The sequence below is a fragment of the Phasianus colchicus genome, chromosome 16 (genome assembly GCF_987193195.1).
Source record: "Phasianus colchicus chromosome 16, bPhaCol1.hap1.1, whole genome shotgun sequence".
NCBI classification, from domain to species: domain Eukaryota; kingdom Metazoa; phylum Chordata; class Aves; order Galliformes; family Phasianidae; genus Phasianus; species Phasianus colchicus.
Genome location: NC_143451.1, coordinates 5,518,651 through 5,540,309, shown reverse-complemented (window position 1 = coordinate 5,540,309; position 21,659 = coordinate 5,518,651). Strand labels below are relative to the sequence as shown.

Below are 21,659 nucleotides of genomic sequence, written 5' to 3'. Positions count from 1 at the left end.
ACAAAATGGCATCTGCCGTGGAAGTGTATACGAAGCAAACATGTGTCATTGAAACCCTTCATGCAAAAAAAAAAAAAAAAAAAAAAAAGAGGCACTCGCTAATATTTATCAACACTTGCTGAACATTTATGGAGACCAAACAGCGGATGTAGCACAGCAAGGCAGTGAGTGGTGCATATCAGCAGTGGAGAGAGTTATGTGAAAGACAAGTCACGTTCAGAACTGCTATACGTGGCTATAAACCCACAAAATGAAGAACATCATGGCCAGCTCTTCTAGGCGAACTGATATAGTACAACCTGAGAACTGTGTATGGGACTGAATATTGGCTTCAATGCATTGGAAATGGTGGCAAGGTTGAAATATCACCAAGTTTGTATCATCCCACAAATGCTCACGCAGGAATAGAAAGAATACCGTACACAAGTAGTTTTTCAAGACCTGTTGATCCAGTACAAGGCTGAAGGTGAATGTTTCCTGTATCTCATCATGAGATGCAGTGTCACTGCTATAAGCCAAAATCAAAACAGCAGTCCACCGAGTAGCGACACGTAAATTCCCCATTGAAGAAGTTGTTCAAGACAGAGCTTTCGGTGGATAAAGCGATGTGCGTTGTCTTTTGTGACAGGAAAAGGGTTATCTTCTGGTTTTCAAGGAACCTGGACAAACCATCATTTTTGACCGGTACATCATGATGCTGACAAGGGCTTACAGAATCAGACCAGAAAAGAAGATAACCTTTCTCTTGCAACACAGCAACTGCAGGCCCCATGCCAGTTTATAGACCGTGGAACACCTTGCCTGTCCTGTCTGAACTGTCCTACTTCCACCACATAGCCCAGATTTAGTGCCTTCTGACTTCTATCTGTTTGGATCAATGAAAGATGTGCTTTGTGGACAACATTTCCCTAGTGAAAAAACCATCAACTGCGCAACAGTGTGGCAGCTCTTCTGGTGCATATTTTTTTGATTGCAGCAAGCGGGCTCTCTTTCATCGATGGAGAAAATGCATAGCTAATTGTAGTGACTATGTTAAAAAAAATAGTGTTTGGCAGCTGATAATTTGCTCTATCAAATACTGCAATTATGTTATTTGTAGCTGTTGTAGTTTCCATTGAAATAAATAGAAGGCATTACTTTTGGAGCGACCTATGTACTTTATGTTGTGCTGTGAAACATGAACTCTAACACAGAAGAGATATAAGTTTTAGTGAGTCAGAAAGAAGAAAGCAAGAGATACACAGATACTTGGGAGTACTTGTTTGGAAAAGGAAAATCTGTGTTCTAATAGCTGCTCAAGTACTATTTCCAGATTTTACTTAATAAGTTTCCAAAAATAAACCTAATAGTTCTTGGAGCAGGGAGAAGAAACCAGGTCTAACCTCTCCATGGTTATGAGCCTAGAACTGATGGCACGTATGAGACGTGTGAAACAGCCAATGCACATGAAGGTAGCTGATGGCCTGAGCAAAAGCAAAAATTGAGAGACTTAGAGAAATACAACGTCAAAAAGTTTAGAAGCCTACAGGTCGATCTATAATACCTATGGGAATAGGCAAGGATTCCTACTCCTGGACTTCTTGCTTAAAACCAGCCCATGTCTTACTGTTTAGAGATTCAGTTCTCTTGCTCATGAGGTGAAACATTGATTACCTTATATTACACTGTCCAAAAATCAATAAATCAAGCATATAAATCCAGATGAGTACAGCAGGTATGTACACACGAAATATTTTTAGCCAATCTAAGTAGCTATTTTGGAATGAAATGTAGGAAGATGTTTCTGAACAAAACACAAAACTACAAAATAAAAAGAATACACTAATCTGCACATATGATAAAATTAGAAGTTTTTTTCCCCAATTATGACTGACAAATTCGATGTTTGGATACAACTAAATGAAAAGAGAATCTCCACTGAAAATGGCTAAGCAGTCTAAAACATCGATATCTCTGTCAACATTGACTGTAATATGAAGTACTTCTTGCAATGCAAACACAGAAGAGCATAGATAATGCGTTAGTACTTACACCAAACATTTGTCTAAGATCTGGATCACGGAATCTGAATGGTATATTTGAGACGTGAAGCCGTTTTGGCTGTGATTTGTTTTCTGTGTTTTCAGAAGATTGCGTCTGTTGCTGACCATCGGTCTGTGCTGCATCTTCTGTCTGCTAGAAGGGTAAAACAAAACAATGTAAAGCACGCTGCAAGCGCTTCTGCATTTTAATGTAAATAAAGTGGTGGGCTTAAATTCTCCAAACGTACTGAAAGGGACTTCAGGCAAAGGTGCTGAAGGATAACAGAATTTGAAATGAATATCAAATCCTTTTCTGTATCATTCTCAGTATATGCATTTGGTGACATTTTTAATACGCATTTTGAATAAGTCAAAGAGAATGAAGGGTATTATTTTCAGTGCTGATTTTCTTAGCTTTTTCTAAATAACGTCTCCCTATATTACAAGGCTGTTGACACTCCATGTCCAAATAACAGTGTATTTACAGCAGCAAGCTACAGACTATCAAACAAGATTAGTGCTTTCATTCCGAGGCCACTGGGATTTCTACACAGGAGGTAGGTAACACATCACATCCGAGTTGCCATTTCATAAGCAGTGCTAATAGGTACCAGAGAGTCATTTTGTCCAGATAAATGGTCACCATCATGAAAAAAGCCTTGAGTTGAGTTGTGAAAAGGAACAGAAGCATAACCAGTGGAGATTTTGCAGGTTTTCTTTCTCACCAGAATAAGAACAATAAGAACATAAGACAGTACTTCTTACAGGGATAACGTTCCCTAGTTTTAAAATGCAGTTTTATAAAAGATGGACACTTCTCCGCATTACAAACAGAGTGATAAACCCTTAGAGGGATTAGGAAAAACAGAAACACAGTCATTCGAAACTCAAAACTAACCAACACTAGCCTACCGGTATATGACAGAAATGTATGGGTTGCATTTTTCAATGATATCACACCCTGTCTTATTCATCATTGTATGTAGAGCACACATTCAGTAGAAATAGATTTTGCACAGGTCTGTAAAATCAACACAGTTACTTGCTTCTGCTGTGGTAGGAAAAAAAAAAAAGGAACAGGAAAGAAAGTAGACTAATGAAAGTACAAGGATCATCTTACAACTGTTACTCTATTTTCTCCGTGCTCCCTCTGTCTTCTGATCATATTCTTCTTCCAAATATTCATTTTTCCCTTGTGTTCTAATGTTACAGTTCAGTCTAAATTTGACTTTTTAATGTAGAAAAAAAAAGTCATCTCCCGTTTCCTGCTGGTATCAAATTTATTTTAATGGACAGCTGTTTAAGGAAAGTAAAATGGTTAAATAAAATGAACCTTACCATAGTTTTAGTATCAATAAGCCTGCTGGAAGGAGGTAAAATAACTCAAACAGAAGACACCACTTATATCAGCAATGACTACATATATACTTAATGTTAGCAAGTGAAGTTCAACATCATCATCCCCATGAAAAGCAAATGTTCTCCAAGTACTAACATACGCAATTTCCTGTATTATTCTTATTTCTATGCCATTATATTACTGCTTTAATAACCATCAAGAAAAATAAACTACTGTTGTATGGTGATTTGTTGCACATCTGAGATCTTTTCTTCTAGGTCATCTGCTATCTTCTCTTTAAAGACCTTGAAAATCTAGTTATTTTAGATAGGGGAATTCAAACTGAATCTTCAGCTCTGAAAGTACAATGCATACACTCTTATCCTTGCTCCTACAGCCGAATTCCTCGATATGATTTCATTTAAGAAACGTGAGGTGCTTCACTGTAAGACAGATAACAGCAACGGTATCTTAGGAGAAGACAGGATAAACTATACCTCCATGTAAACTAGCAATTTCAGCACTACGCTCTGAATAAAAGTTGAACAGTTCTTTCTAAGGGATAATCCTTAAAAATAATTTTATTTTTTAATTTTTTTGACATTGAGGACTTTATTATCAACTGTTAACATTTTACAATATGTGCTTAAATAGTGCAGGTCCTCTTAAGTATATCCGTAAGTATCCAGCATTGATGTCTGAATCAGAGGTCTAAATCTCACTATAGTCACTAATCTCCTCAAAGAATTAGTTCTCAATTTGGGACAAATTAGAAAAAGCAAAGGAGGTGCAAAGCAACTTAGTGAGGGGACAGGAAAGGGTAATGTTTACAAAGGCAAGGGGTGGAGTGAAAAAATACAGATTTTTTCTAAATTCTTCTCATTCAGAAAGAATCACTGCCCTATTTCAGTGTGAGGAACAGCAATAGCTCAGACAACTATTGGGAACAGGCTGGGTGCAGTTTATATCAGCCTGCCATGAAACTGCACTGTATTTCTACTTCAGGATACTACACATATAAGAGATCAGGACAGCAATGAGAATGAGTGATAAGTGAACAGCACGTCTGCTCTTATAGCAACAATGCTTACTTGTGTATATACAAAAACAATATTGCATAAAGCTCACAGTCCTCAGTGAGGCTCAACGCATATTTTCTTTTCTCACAAAAACGCTTCATCATTGTACTGCGGTTCCTCACCCAGTTCAAGTGTGCTATAACAAACAGTCCACTGAAGTGATCGCACTTAATAAACAGGGAAGGAATTTCAAGGCTTTATTTCATCGTGGTTTTTCTGCTGTGATCCAATTTACAGTGTATTTCTGCCAACTGCTGAATGCCAGTAGCTAAATGGAATAAGGATTTTCTGAAGGAAACAGATTTGCACCTGCACCAGAATCAATGGCTGATATCCCTATTTTTTTTTTTTATTTCAGAAGCACCAGTTCACTAGCAATGTCTACTTCCACATCGTACAATGCTACTCATACACAAGATCAAACAATAAGGTACTCTAAAGACCAATTTTCAAGTTATCCAAGTGTAAATGTAAAAACTGTATGTTTTGATCTGCCGCTGCCTGAACTCATGGGCAAAACCAAAGAAACTAAACTTAAGTATTTCCAATGATTTAAATAATAAAGCAGGAATATAGTTGTTGAAAAAGGGAATCCCCAATAACCTCTTAGTATGGCATCTAAAATCAACTCAAAATTTCAGAGTTTAAGTTTTAGGAAGCTATTCCATCCATAAAATCAGCCAAGATTACTTTCCACATTCAGGGCTTAAAAGGAGAGAAATATGATATAAACGTGGTGCACAAGAGCAGGTAGCAAACGCAGGACTGGAAAATACTTGAAGTATAACACTTGCAAAGAATTTAAGGTCAATTAGATTAACCTGAAGATAACTAAAGAATTGTGAAGGTGCTGTTCAGCTTCATGAACAAAGGCTGCCCCGGGAAGTAATTATATAATCAGCTTACTGTATAAATGCAAATTGGAAAAAGTAATTTCTATTCATTGTATTAATATAAATGATGAGAAACAAGGAGTAGAAGGGCTGAATCGTGCACTATCAACATACCAAAATGTCAGGAGCAACTTCTGTACTGAAAAATTTAACAGACATATCATCAACACAAAGCAGTGAAGTTTGTGAAGACAACACTAAAATGAAGAAGCTGGAAATTATAGTTGAAATTGAATTAAGAAGCTTACGAGAAAACTTCCAAGTAACACCACGGAGGTAAATGCACAGAGGATACAATCTGGATTTGGTAAAGTCCTAAAAAGGAAACTTTCAAAGCCCTGTGGAGCTGCAGAGCTACAATGCAATTCAACTTAGAAAGAAATAATACATTTCAAGACTGTACTTTTCCTGCTAGAAGATATAAAAATTTTATTTATCTTGAAAAATTAACTCAAGTTAGTATGCAAGTAAGCCTCACTACGTGCCTGTGGTTTAGCATGCAATCCTGGTCCATTAAAGGTCTGTTCTCTTATACCTTTCGTAATTCAATCAGGTAAATTAGTATGCTTTATTCAAAACAGATAAAAACTTATTTACTCTCTACCATTAGACAGAAAGATACAAAAGGCACGGCAGTCTGTGTGACAACCTTATTTCTAATTTGGGTACTAAGCTGCATCAGATTTACCTTTGTATACCAGGAAGCTATGAGTTTAACTTAGCAAAGAGATCATAATTCATACACTGATTATTCAATGCATTTTGCTGCTAGAACTATCTACCATTGCCACTTCTAAACAAGTGCATCAGAGCCATTTGGGTAAATATCTTCTAAAACTATCACAAAAGAATTTTTTTTTTTTATTATTTTTTTTTATTTTTAAACTAACCCTACAGAGCTAGCTTAGAAGATGGTTTTAAGTCTCAGCTGCTCAGAGACATTTAGTGGCAAAAGGTTTCCCTTGTAAAACTGTGGTTACTACGTTCTTTTATTTGTTCAATACCCTGAACTCCACATAAGGCAATAACACTATGATGTTCATAGGCCAATAGCCTCAAGGAATAGTAAATAATAAACCTGCTCAGAATTTCTCGATTACTCCCTAGAATCGTAGGATTCATTTACTCCTCGTTTTATTGGAGGTAAAATTAGCATTTGCCAGAATGTCTTAGGTAGACGTGGTGGGTCAAACCTGCTCTTACAGTCTTCCAGTGGCAGATGCTCCACAGGCAGCTATTCCATTATTTCTCTTTTCTGACCATCTTAATGGAGTTCAAAAACATTTTCTTCTCTAATATACCATATGTATAGTGGAGTAATTAAGACTTTTCCCCTTAGTCTCATCTTTTGCATGACAACCATGGCAATGGTTTTATTCTATCTCCCTTGGTACCACATTCTAAAACATTCTCTGACTTGTCCATTTGGTCCACATCCTTTTAGCTGGTGACTAATATCTTCACACAGTATTCCTTTTTAGGCCTTAACATTTGTTGCTTGAATCATAAGGACAGCATCAGATATTTTCAAGATAGATTTCTGTTATGCATCAAGGTGGTCCTTGCTTTTCCCCTATGTAGGTTATTTTCGAGGATTTCTTTCCTTTTATTTCCCTCTTTCAACAGGAGTACATTCATATTCATATACACCTTGTAGTCCATTTACTATACAGTGATATTTTGTGCCATACTAGTGTAGATTCCTGTTCCCGTGTAAACATGTCACATTCTTGTTTTTGAATACCACGTTATTTTTTCAGGCAATACCTTCAGTTTATCAACATCATTTTGAATTCCAATCCTGTCTTGCAATGTACTTGCTGTCCTTTCCAGTTTGCTTTCCTTGAAAATTTAATAAGTGCACACTCCATCATTCAGATTGCTAATGAAACTACTGAACAACACTGAGTCACCACAAACCCCTGAACAATTCCTTTTAATAAATCTTCATATTTTGATAATGGGATACTTAAATACATTTTCTAGTTTAGCACCCTCCCTATTTGTGGTTGCATATTTACTGTATTTCTCAGCTTGAAAATAAGGACATCTTGTGCGACAGTGTTAAAGCCTTAAAGTAAGTGAAATACAACATCTATGGCTTTTCCTTTGCCCACAAGGCCTTTTTTTTTTTTTTTGGAAGCCCCCCCAGACCGGACCCTTTACCCCCTCCCCTCTCCCCCCTCCTCCCGCAAAAAAAAAAAAAAAAAAAAAAAAAAAAAGACTATGCTGATGGCTATTATTCTTGTAATTTGGAGAGTTTAAAATAAAGTGCGTATTAACTTCGAGTATTTTCAAAGGATTGAAACTCAGATGATAGCACATCCCTTTAGCCTACACAACCAACACTTATCTTTTTAATCTTTTAAAAAGCATGTTTATTGTACTCCAATTCTCCAATACTTCTACTTATTCTCCAGAAGAGAGAATACAGAGACAGACAGGCATTAATGGCCCCCCAAAATCATCAGTTTAATCTGTAAATACAGAACAGATCTAATTAGAAGCAGTCGATTGGGAAAACAAAAACAAAACCCAACTAATTTGAAGATTCTCTATCTGGCTTCCTCCCTTTTTTGATACAGATATGTTTCTCTGACACTTGGGAAATCACTTTAATAATCACTTGGCAAAAGGTTGACTTCTACCAAGAACAATTGTGCAGAGGAGACAGGCAGTGTTACCCTTTGCACCAAGACTGAATTTTACAATAGCTCTCTAAAATTCTCTCCATCCATTACCTACAGTTTCTCTGGCTCAAATACTCTCTTGGAGAACCTCTCTCCTGGTTCCTTCCTACATATTCAGCCACAAAACTTATCACTAGTACATTCTCAACTTACAGCCTAGATGCAGAACGTGCCAAATTACCTGAAATCCCTAGTAGTCATGAGAAACGTATATGAACAACATCTCCATTTGCCCATTGAAGATTTTATCCACTGAATCTTATCAGCCGGATGTCGATGAAAATTTTTCACAGTAAAAAATCTGCAGAGCCTAAGGCATCAGATTTAAGGTTGTGAAGTTCCTAAGCATTTCTAGAATCACATAATATCATAAATATCAAAGATATACGTATAGAAAAAAATCCAGTTTGTGACAGTTCAAATCATTAGAAAATAAGTTGTTTTTGTAATCAGTGAAACCAAGGAGTAAAGTTACAAATGCACATGGGTATGAAAGCAGACATAATACAGACCCTTTGTGCTAAAAGAAATCAGCGGTAACTGCAGGTTCTCAGCATCATTGAAAATTACTGCTTTTTTCTATATATGTCAGTCAGCATTGTATGAGGTTCGTTTTCAGCTCTGAGATTTATGTCATTTGTCATCTTCCCAAAAAGGTCACTTTCACCAATTCTCTGCTTTTTTTTTTTCTTTTTTTTTTTTTTTTCTGGTTCTACTAGGAACACATTTCTAATTTAGAAGTCCTGATAAACAGACATTTTAGCAAGTTATTGATGAGTATTGCCTGGAGGGAACCACAGAATAAAAAATTTGGCATCCTACTGACTATAAAATGACAGGCACTGATAAAAATAAAAATTATCTAAGAAACATTTGCTGTGGATATTTACTAATACACAATTGCAGCTTTCCAGCATCATTTTATGCCATAAATGTTAAAATAAGTTGCTGAAACTTGAACCATTTAACTACTGTTGATTGCATTTGCAGGCACATACAGAATTGAGATGCTCAATTTTCCATAAAAATTTCTACCTCAATTGACATATATGAGCCAAACAAGTTTAATCTCGATAAAATTTAATTTAGGTATGGACAACGTTCAGAGAAAATAGTGAGGCATTCCTACATCTCTGCCCAGAAATATGTCAATTTTAATTTGTCATTCCAGAGAATAATCTTCCGTGTCTTACGACCCAGTATCATGCCATTATTATTCTTTCAAAGATCTCTTCGATGGTTGACTTCTCTCTTGACCTCTCTTCAACGTTATTCTACATACGTATCTGTTTTAATAAAAATGATGTGTTACGTTACCGTCTCATAAATATTGAAGAGAAACTATTTACCACAAAAAATGAGGATATATATCTAATTCCTAAGAGAAGCTAACATCCTGATATCTGCTTCTTGAGCTAGCCAAGTTACATGACATGGATATGTTCATAGTACTACCTAAATATAGAATTACATTAATATTTATCATGGAAGCTATCAAATCAACTCTCTGAATATATAAATGATAATAAAAAAAAGATATAAAAAATACTAAAATAGTAAAAGCAAGATGGCCTTGCATATGATGCTTCACTATACTATTTCCAGTAATTCTGTCAGTTCAATATCTGGGAAAATGGGAAAATGACACACAAAAATCTTTCACTAGTCTGCATGCACAAAACAGTTTCTGAAATTAATGCAAGTTACATCTCATGTAAAAACATCCTGCGAGTCTCAGGCATCATTGATAATTACACATCTTTTCTAGAATTTTCTTTTACATGTTTGGTTTTCGTCTCTGAGATACCACCTCCCAGGGCTACCATGTCAATGGACAGTTCTGGCCAAATGAACACACTGCCTCCTGGTTCCTATTTCACCATGTATTCACAATCATAAAAATATTCAAGAACTTAATTTTTAAGACTGCCTTTAATTATGATGAAATTTCTAAGTAGAGAATATATGAAATAGAAAGCCAAATTCTCACATACGCAGAAATAAATTCAGAGGAAATCCCTTTACTTCAGTCAGCTACTCCATACTAGTGTTAGGATAAATTACAATCAAAAGCATTCGTATAGGTAAACAACCCAAATAAAAAGAAGGTGTTCCAGAAACTGCTTTAAATTTCATATAAGATAGTTTAAATTAAAACATGTGTTTTATTCTTTAAAACAAATCTGTCACAAGAAAAGCTCAAATAAAAACTAATGCTTTGTAAATAAACCCAAATACTTATTTTTTGTCTCTTCAGCTCAGTTTTAGAACTAGATATCTTCTTTTCAGGGAGTGAAGTTCATTTGTCACCTTTTATGGAACCTCTCTAAGCATAGGAGAGCCAATGAGCGTTCCTCAGTCAGTTGATGGGAATTAGCATATTTAAAGGATTTAGTATATGCACATTACACCAAGCACCATGCACTAATACGCATACGCTAAACCAAGCAGTGAAATTTAAACCAGTGACCTCAATCTAAGTAGGCTTTGTGTTTTATTAGAAATTCCTGCAGCCACCTTCTTCTTTACACTGAGTTTGTAATGGAGTCAAATTCTTAAAGGACTTCACACAAGTTCTTAAAAGACTTAACACTGAGTCAAGCTCTTAAAATCAATTAAAAACACATTTTAACCATTCTAAGAGAACATGGCAGGTCTGGTTTTCCTGCAGCCATCCAAGTGTTACCAATTCTCCCCGATCTTATTTTGAGAAATTATTATCCCACACTACCACTCCTTTTTTTTTTTTTTTTTTTTTAAGGCTCAGACCTGACTGCTATTAACCCAAGCTTGCAATATATTTCTCCCTGTTCCTGTTCATTGGCTAATCTTCATTTTTCAGAAAAAAAAAATGGTGTTGTAGATAAAATCCTTCACCCATAAACTCTGCTTTAAATGCAACAAGATACTGTCCTGTAAGAGCTGTTTGCATGCCACTTCTGAATGAATGCGGCCCTGAACCTCAATTTTATTTTTATTTTTTTTATGACTATACAGAACATAAAGAGTAAAATTGACATAAATGTACTATTCCTCTTGGTCACAAAGAAAACCTACTAGATTAGAATAAGGAAGTTTCACCAAGCCTTGATCATTTTCCAATAATCTGCAAACAAATACAGAATATTTGCATATTTTTATAAACCCACCTAGAGTGAGAAAAGCCTAATTCTACTAATAGCAGTCTATAAAATATTTCTAGAAAATGAAGAAAGAGAACAAAGACAATAGAATATTTTTAAAAACATAGTCATTGTCTATCTTAGCGTATGCTGAGTTTCTCATATGTAAACATACTCACATAAGGATAAAGTGCTATAGGAATTTATATTAAAGAAATCACTAAATAAGAAAAAAATCCTCAAAACAGCCACCTGTATTTCCCTGCTACACCAATCAAGTTATTTCTCAGAGAGAAAGAGCTTGTGAATGTCTTTGAGGCATTATTTGATTACGTTGACAATATTATGTGAGCAATGGTTGAGTACCCACTGTGCTGTACTTTTGACCAAATTGATTTGTGTAATGAACACTTGCTCTGTCTCTTCTCTAGCCTGAATAGGGCTCTTGATTTAACCAGTAGCGCTGGAAGCCAAGTGAATTTACAGCCCCCACAGTCATTCTCTCTCAATCTGGAGAGAATAGCAGCAGCAGTACATGAGCAAGTATAATTCAATACATTGTGCTATAAGCGCAGAAAATAATATCAGAGAGCTCTGCAATATACCTGTTTGATTTGATTTGTAAACTTGATAAAAAAGCAATCGAGAAAAGTTCAGCAGAAAAAAAATATATATGCATCCTGAGCAAAACTGTAACCATACTGAATGTGTACAAAGAAAAAAAATCATGCATAGTAAGTCCTTTTTGTACTTCCCTTAGATAATATTGCACGTTTTCCATTTAAGAAGGGTCAAAATTCTGAAAAGTTACCTTTCTATTAAAAAGGTCAGCTAAGTTAATTTAAAACTGAATTTAGGACTTCCTGAAAATACAGTTTCTCAAGTACACTGCCAATAGTGTATCGACGAACATGGATGGCCTTATATCTCTCTTTTTTTCTTAAGTAGATTTGATTAATCTTTTTGAAGAACTCATATTCTGAAGGATCCATCCTCAGAATGTGCTTCCCAGAAAGCAAAACAATACGTGTAAGAAGTTCCTTACATAGATACGCGTTTGAACTTAAATTTTTACATAAAGGTGTACACGTTAAAAGAAATGTATCACTATCTTTTCTCATTATTATTACTAGTGGCATAAACATTGCCAGGAAAAGTATTAGGGATTTTTCTTGTCAGCTACATTGCTCATGACTGAAGTTCAACAGTCTTTTTTTTTTTTCCCCGGGACATTACAAGGAGAGATTATTTTTCTAAACTAGTTTTAAAGGTAAAAAAAATAAAATAAAAATTAAGCAGCACATAATGCAAGGCATGCAAATCATGCCACACATCCTATTAATATTTCATTTCTGTAGACTGCATGCATTGTTTTTTGCGCTGACCTACTGAAAAGTGCACATAGATGTTGACTTGTCATCATGCACAAAGAAATACATAAGGATGAGTTCACTTGACAATACTGCTAAATTTCCAGGGCGGTAAACTCTGACCTGACCCTCTTATTTCTAGTAATTAAATTACTTTTTGATTCTGCTGTGTGAGAACTTCAGCATAATACTCAATAGAAGAATTTCACCATTCCTATTATTTTTTACTTAACTTTCCATATCACAAATGGTAGGAAGTTCCTGCTCTCTTTTACAAGAACACTTGACTATCCAAAGCACCCAGTGAAAACAAGTCAGAATAATTCCTTCGACAGATCCAAAGAGAAATAAACAGAGCAGTAAAGTCCCTGTTCTATGAGGCTGTCTTGTCCCATCTCTAGAGCACCGAACAATAACACTGGTTGCTGTTCAGCCTATTAGTGCATAAGTGCAATTCCTTATTCCATTTCACTACTAATAGAAATATGTTAATGTTCACTGGTTTCTTGTGTTCTTATTAAGATAATACATGCTTTAAAGTTGAGATAAAATGCGGGGCACACTTGGAGCTCTCAAGCCATACAGTGTTTTGGTGAACCCAGTGAAGCTGAAAAGACCAGCAAGCTCAACAGAAGTAGAGACTACTTCTTTCATTTCTAGATGGATGCATTCTGGATGCTGATACCACAGGCTACAAGAAAGTACTGCTGTTATTGTGATAGCATATGCATAGAAAGCTAAGAGCACGTAAGAGATCATTAATTCTGAAAACATGTAAGAACAAAAACATAGCTTCTGGTAGTGCAGGTGAGCCAAAGATTTATTAATTACATGGCTACGTTAATTATCTCCCCAATCTATCTTTCTTAAAAATACGGAATACATTTCTTACAAAGTGCACGATACCCACATTGTGAGGCCATCATTTTTCTTCTAAAATATTCGGATGGATATTGAGGAATAGCATATCAATCACGCTAGAAGGGGAATCACCAGAATCCATGTATGTTGTGGATTTTGAATGTGTTGTCTTAAAACTTAGACAAAACTTACCAATATAAAGAGTGGATATAATTTTTAAAATAATATTTATGATTGATTTTAATGGAGCTATGAGTAACTAAGGGCTCACTGAGTTCAAGTTAAGGACATCAGGATGACATCACCACATCAATGAATTGGAACGGGAGAAGGAATCATTGTAGGTTGTTTTAATACATTTACGTATTAATTGTGTAAATATTTCTGACTGCCTACTGATCACATCCATGAATATCACAACAACAGCAATTAACAAAATCATTCTCTTATCAGCTACTTCCCGTATCCATTAACTAAGAAGGGCACATTTGTATAAGTTCATTCTACATCTGCAAAAATGAAATTATTGTGACATTGTCACAAGATAATTTAAAAAGAAATTCCTACCTTTTATCCTTAAAAAAAAAAATTAAACAGACACTAAGAAATGTTTTAATGGTCGAAGGACAAAATAATTAACTCAATTCACCATAAATGTCTTAAACAGTATTACATAGACACAAAGAAACATTCAATTAATTTAGTTACATCTCTTTCACCTATTAGTCATAATAATACTACTTCTTGTGATTCTTGTAGCTCTTGCAAAAGACTTCAACAGCAGAAACAAAGTGCTTAAAGATAATTTTCTTTCAATACTTGAAAGGCTAACACAAGAGAGACAGCAAATGAAAATGTATGAAAACAACATCACGGAAATAAACAGAAATCTTGACTAGAGTTGCTTAAAAGTTTTTAATCATTTAAATGAAACAAAGCTTCATATTGCACAGGCTTGTACACCTGAAAATCAGCAACACGAACAAAAAGCTATCAATATTCCCAATGCTAATAATTACTTGCTTGCGTCATTTTCACCCACAAATTATGACCTAAATTCACCTCTGGGATCTCTCTCACAATGCAGTTTGTTTTCTCTTAAAGCCAGTTCTGCCTTGTGTATTACCTTTGGACACAGGTCCCTTCCACCTCCCTTGTCTTCAGTGCTCATACAGATCAAGTATTACGTCAGATCCGTCAATCCAACTGAAAATTAACACTTCATAACATTAGAGAGCGGGCTGTTCAACTCACTACTGATGGTGAATGAGAGAATGCTGGAGACCTGCTCCTTTTCACAGCAGTTTATCTTGAGATTAATCTCAGATTACTTTAACCAGTTAGGAAATGGACACTTACTGAAGCCACAGAGAAAGACTTCAGGGATTAGAGTTACAAGGATATATTACATGGAACAGGAGTGGAGAAGCTTCCTCAGGCAGTACTGATAGGGTACTAAATACTCCCTAAATAAGTTTTCATCTCCACCTCACTTATTACCTTAATACCTGATGAAATGATTCATAAAAACATACAGAGGAAGGTGACTATACTTTTGTGTGTGTGTGGTCATTAGTTCACACATCACTGTTGCGTAAAGAATTAGATTCTTTTTTAAATATTTAAATTAGTTTAAAAATTCTTAGAAGTATTATCCCACATAAATCAATTTTATAAAAGGCTGCAAAGCTACGGTAAGCTCATTAATTTTTTTCTTCTAGGAACAGACTCTAGAAAAAATGTCTTTTGAAGTTAGTGATGCTAGCTTGTATGAAGTCACGGTCCTGTCCTAGGAAAGCTGTAATGTTTGACATTGTTTGTCTAAATGAAAAATCATTAAATAAATACTACAGTTCACAGCTTCAGGAGACATTTTCTTTATAAGAAAGACATGAAGCATCTTTGGTTGGAACATTTGCAAATTTAGCTATGAAGAGTTGTTCAGAAAGCAATGTTTACCTTCAGCTGGAATAAACGTACTCCATTTTCTGAAATTCTCCCCTGAACTAGACGTATGTTATACATGTGAAATCTCTTTTTGTAAGAGCTGTGTTGACACAACCAACTGCTGAGTGAACTTGTGAGAATAGAGTTTCACACTGCGAGAGAATGGCTGATCGCTACAGTGCAAGCTCATGAAAAGAAAGAAAACGTGACAACATGATAAAAGCTGTTCATTGTTTGACCCCTCACCTATTCCTGAATTCCTGCTGCGACTTTCCATTTGCTCACTTGCATGTTTTTGCGCAAGGAGTCAATTCCTGAGCCTTCAAACAGCCCAGCAGAATTTGAGGGTTTCCGATATCACAAAAAGCCACTTCCTACATCACATTTACCTCTTTATGCAGAGATATCACACACCAATTTAACAAAAGGCAGTTCTATCGCTAGGCAGGATAGTAATTTTTCAAGCATATACATAACTCTAGAGTTTATGAACAAGCCTTGAAAAAAATAGCTAGATTTATTTCTTATTGGTTTTGTTTGGTTCTCTCCTATCTTATCATGTTGCAACCAAAAGATCTACCTATTTTCACCTAACACCTGTTCAGAGAAGCCATCAGCCTTAATAGTCTCAAACAGCTTTGCTATTTATAGGAATCAGTAGATAATGTTATATCTGTGCTCTCTCAGCTATTATTACAAAGGAGTTTCATCCTAATCACAGAAAAGGGATTCAGCAGTGATGTTTGCAGATCATAAAAGCACAGCATGGCTGAGGTCCAACCCCATGCTCAAGCAGGTTTCCCAGGCCAATGTTCATCTGGCTTCTGAGTCACTCAAAGATGGTAAAGTACAACTACTCTCTGAACAGCCTGACAGAGTTCAGTCACCCCCACAATTTAAAAAAAAAAAAACAAAAAAAAAACCAAAAAAACCAAAACTTTTCTGTTACTCAAATGAAATCTGTTTCAGTTTGATACAAAGATCATACAAACCTGGAGAGAGTGACTTCCACAATACCAGGACTGTGCAGACCTTAATAGTCTGCAGAAATGGGCCAAGAAAAATCTCATGAAATTCAGCACAATGCAATCTAAAGCCCTGCATCAGGGAAGGAACACCTCTATGCACCAGAGCAGGCTGGGGACCGAGGAACTGAAATGTAGCTGTACTGAAAAAAGCGTGGGAGCCCTAGAAAGCAATTGGAATGTGACCCATCCATGTGCCCTTGTGGAAAAGTGGTCACCAGTATCATGAGTTATGTTAGGAGCACTGCCTGCAGCTCCAATGATGTGATCCTTCTCTAATTAGCACTGCTGAAACCACATCTGTGGTACTTTGTTCAGTTCTGGGCTTTCCAGAATGAGACACTGACATGGGAGAGAGTGTCCAATGGAAGGTCACAAGGGTGACAAAAGCACTGCAGGATCTGGCATACAAGGATGGAATGAGACAGCTGGGGTTGCTCAGCTTACAAAAACAGAAGACTCACAGGGAATTTTATCAATGTGCATAAATACCCAAAGGGAGAGTACAGAGAAGATGGATCCAGACTCTCCTCAGTTGTGTCCAGGGACAGGACAGGAATGAATAGACTAAGGCTGAAATACCGGACATTCTCTTTAGATGCTAGGAAAAAAAAAAAAAAATCTTAAGATCTGACACTAGAACAACTTTTCTAGAGCATCCTTATAAGTATTTAATGTCCAACTGGATACAGTCCTGAGCAGCCTTCTCTGTGGATTCTGCTTGGTTTGTCAGCAAACCAAGACCATGTCCAGCCATGATATTCAGGGAAGGGCAGGTCCCAATCGTCATTGGACAGGTACAGAGTTTTGGGGCTGACCCAAGGTTACAATGGGATGTCAGTCAGCAGGTTAAAATCCAGCAGCAGGCCCCATGTGCTGTGGCACAGCAGCAGAGCAGCACAGCTGGGCTGGAGCGAGGGGGGGAAGAGGACTGAGCCAGACCTGTAAGGACTAATAACACTAACTGGGCCCTGAGGAGGATCAAGTCATAAAGCTTAAGAAAATAGCAGGCTAAGGAAGAATATTTTAAAAGGGAGAGGCAAATAAATAAAATCTGCATTTCAATGGCAAAAAAAATCCTGACAGAAATTAGTGCTCCTTTGCCTGTACACAATATAACAACATGCATTTTATTCTTACATAACAGGCCACTTTTCTGACTCACAGCTACTCACTTTAATCAATATACTTTTGATTTCAATTTACCATTAGCACATTATATGGATTCTTCTATTTTGAACAGTCATCAGCAATAAAGTTTCTGTAGATGAAGAGAGCATCCTCCATTTCAGTGGTGTGAATTCACTTTCTTGCAATGGTTCCCCATTTGCATCTGTCCAACCCTGCAGTATTAGCTGCTCCAAATTCAACTGATTTCATGAATCTGTTGAGGGTGCACGTGAAGCAGAAGAACACAATATGTAATCTCTAAGCCACATCATCTCTGAAATAAGTATGTTAGTAACTGAACAAAAAGACTTGCTATGGATATCATTGGCATGCTGAACATTGAATACAATAATGATGAAATTTGGAGCTACATTAGAAACAGAACTTTAGTCTAAACAAGTGAGAAAAAACCAGTTTGGTAGTTACCACTGTGAAACAACTCACAACAAAAGATTATGAAAATATTAGGAATATTATCTGAGACACCCATTACAGTTATTTCGGCCTATCTTGCATTCTCTTCACAGACTATTTTCAGAATAAATTCCTTTGAATTTCTTTTGAAAAAATATATTTTTTAAATACCAGACTTGATAAATGCAGTCATGCAAATGGTTACTCTGATTCAATATCTGACATCAGTTAATTCAAAAGATGGACAAAAAACCCTTAACCCTAACCCTCTACCTTACTTCCTATCCTCCTCTGCTCTACTCCCCACCAAGTGCTCTCCATTACCATAAAGGAGTACTGTGATCTTTCTGAAATGTAGCAGAATTAGCTCTAGAAGTCTTCTGTATATCCTTTCAAAAGTTCAGAAAGGGTTACAATTAATCTCTTGCCATTTATTTTTATGCTCTGCGTATAACGTGCATTTGTAAAGATATGGTTTTTCATTCTTTCCTCCAGCATATCTTCCTAAAGTATTTATTTTCATCTATGTTTGTTAGAGTATCTTTTTAGACAATACTTTTTTTTTTGAGATGTCTCTCATCTTGGTTTTTTATTGTCAAGATAAGTACGGTTAGTGTTTCATGAAAATCTTCACAGTTCTAAGAAGTACCCAACATTTATGCAACTGATGATCTTGCAGGAATATCAGAGATGTACTATGTGTGCCCAGACACTTTCCTGAGGTATACAAACTATGTTATACGTACTGAGATCCATGGGTTCAGTGACTTTGTGCAAAGCAGAAACAAACTCTTTGAACTCAGGAACGTACAAGCCTTTACTTTTGCTGGAAGTTGCAGGAGAATAAACATTCTGTCAACATGTCAGCAAACAAGGACTGTACATCATCTCCCTTCATCACTCTACCACATCCAGCATCTGATGGCTGTAACCCAAATAAACAAGACGCTCCTCAGAAAGATGGATTAATATTCTATAGGAAGGCACTCAGCATGATCACTTTCCTCAGTATACACTGATTATATATAACACTATATACAGTTATACTGTTTTCCCATTAGATCCCATTTGTATAACTAAGGTTTCTATATTACTCTCTTACGCTCTCTCTTTATGTATATATATTGTGTATTTTGTATATGTGTGATATATAATGGCATAACTATGTAAATCAATTAACATATATTACGGAAATTTGTTTTTCTGCTGTTCAATTGTGATTACTGCATCAGCTGTTCATAATTTCTACATTACGATGTCCTTTCCACCATTTCTCTTGACACTGTGTGACGTAATGGAAGATCCTCTATAAACACGTTTGCATCAAGTATTAGTAACCATAAGCAGTAAAGCTCACCAGATTCCTTGAACTACAACTGAAATCTGCTTTATTATTTCCTGCTAATCAAAAAGAAAAAAGGAAATAAATCAGGAAACACTAAAAACAGAATACTGTTACACTAGCTCCAACACACAGTCAACTTATCGTACACCAGTTACAGTGATAACAGCCCTTGTTTCCCAATCTAATCTGTCTTAATACTTAACAAATAATTTTTCCATTGTTTTTCACTATATTTCAAACATCTGCTGAAAAAGAAACAAAAGCAAAACAAACCAACCAAAAAAACCCCCACCACCAACAACAAAAAAAACCAACTGTTTTAAAATCCAACTATGTAGGCTAGTGGGAGATAAATGGAACAAGAGAAAAAGCAGAAAATAGTTTTCAGTTGTTTTTTTCTGAAATCTTCCTCTAATTCTGAGCTTGTTTCCCAGTTTCTATGTATGCCAAGTCAAAAGAACAATATTTTCTGCAGCAACCTCGGAACATCCAAACACACTTCATCACTACTATGAAGAGTATTTGATAATCTAAGGTATGTTTAAAATAAATCATCCCATGGCACTTTTTTATTCTTTTCTAGCCATGGAATTTTTCTCCTATTTTGTTCTCATATTACATTTGCTGTTTTTTTGTGCTTTTTTTTTTTTTTTTAAAGGAAAAAAAGGTCTGGCAACCAAATTTACACTGCACATAGAGTTCTCCAGGAACATGAGAAAGTTTATAAAGAAAACTGATAGACTTAATTCAGGATGAACAAAGATGAAGAATCATCTTTTTTTTCAGTAGAATTTAGCCACTAAGTTGAGAGTAAGCTAAGGCAGTAATTAATAGCTATTTGGAATAGAATTCATTCAGAAATATAATTAACTGAGAATACTTAAGCTAACTTGATAAAAAAAGATAACAGAGAGCTTGCATTTATACATATTCTTCTGTAACTTCTCCGGGAAGTAATATTGTACATTACAACCTCCCAGCAGCCCTGCCTGTGGCAGGGGGATTGGAACTTGATGATCCTTGAGGTCCCTTCCAACCCAAGCCATTCCACAATTTACTGTCTGCTCATTTCTCTCTTCATAATGAAATGACCTGCTCCAAAAGACTGGAAATTTCCTGACGTCTCAAAAGCTATAGAAAAATATTAGAAGTATTTCACTTATTACTATTTATAAGAGCAAAAGAAAGGAAAGTAGTCAAACGCGAGGCTCATAAATAGTAGGCATAACTTGAAATTCCCTCAGTTATTTGTATAACCATCCAGTATGTTTTAATGACTGCAGTTAAGAGATTATATAAATTCATGAAGAATATATATTTATTAATGCATATACTCAGGACTCTTTCTCTTTCCTGATTAGAATGTCAGGTGAACATTTCAGCTGAAAGAAAATTAATTGTGAGCTAAAGATGAGCAGTCCTGTTTCACTTGACTTCCTCGTGTGAAGATCCTCTAATAGACATTGTGGGGCAGATGCTTTAAATTTGAAACTACACCACTGATTTAAAAAAAAAAATAATTCCTTACGAACAACAACAACAAAAAAGGTTAATTAAGCTCCCCCATGCAATTCTATTAAGAACATCCATGATTACTGTAGCACGAGGAAGATATTTAATTCAAAAGTCAAGTAAGAGGTACTGTTGAAATCTACACCTAGGCAATGACTGAGCAGCTATGGCTGCTTTAATGCAATGCAGACACTTAGAGCAAAATCAAAAAAAAGAACCAAAGCAAGTTTGTGCCCAGAATCACGACACGTAAAACCTCATACCCTAATCTACAACTGCAAGCTGACAATATACGTAACTTTTTTGTGTCATCATCAAAATCCTGTATTTTGTAACATGAAGCAGCATTTGACAATTTGAGTCATGTACCTATAACTAGACAGAGTGGTCCACTGGGGCTTGGTTATTAGGATTTCTAGCTTGAACAATTGTTCCAAAATAAAATAAAACTTGTCAAAATATATTAAGAAATACATTGTTTGCAGAGATGCTCTGACGGCTTTTACTAGATGCAAATTACATTTTGTGTTCTCTCACTCAAAGATATTTGGGAAAGCATCCACTGTACTCCGCTGATTCTATCAGAGCAGAAACTGCTCGCAATGTCCTTTCCAAGTTTAAATGGGGTCTTACAGAAATTTACCTAAGGCGTATTTGCTCAATCAAAACGCTGACAACTTTTTAATTTCATCTTAGTAAGGACAGAAAGGAACTATTTTCAATATTCAAAAAAAAATATATATATATTACAAAACAGGCTTCCGGAATAGGAGATGGATGTATCTATATCAAATACTTTCCTGTAGATATTCATCTTATGCAATTCTCAAAAACTATTAAATGTCCTCCAGATACAGGTGTACTTCATTAA

General features: G+C 35.8%; 1 protein-coding gene across 36 annotated transcripts in view; it reads right to left on the bottom strand.

Annotated features, from left to right (window-relative positions):
• The window catches only part of RBFOX1 (RNA binding fox-1 homolog 1), a 751,763-nt gene that overhangs the window by 97,061 nt on the left and 633,043 nt on the right, over positions 1-21,659 (bottom strand). For all 36 annotated transcript variants that reach the window (XM_090151326.1, XM_090151330.1, XM_090151338.1 and 33 more), the window contains one exon: positions 2,032-2,175. In XM_090151326.1, coding sequence (XP_090007452.1) covers positions 2,032-2,175 — 144 coding nt within the window. The remainder of the gene's footprint in view (positions 1-2,031; positions 2,176-21,659) is intronic.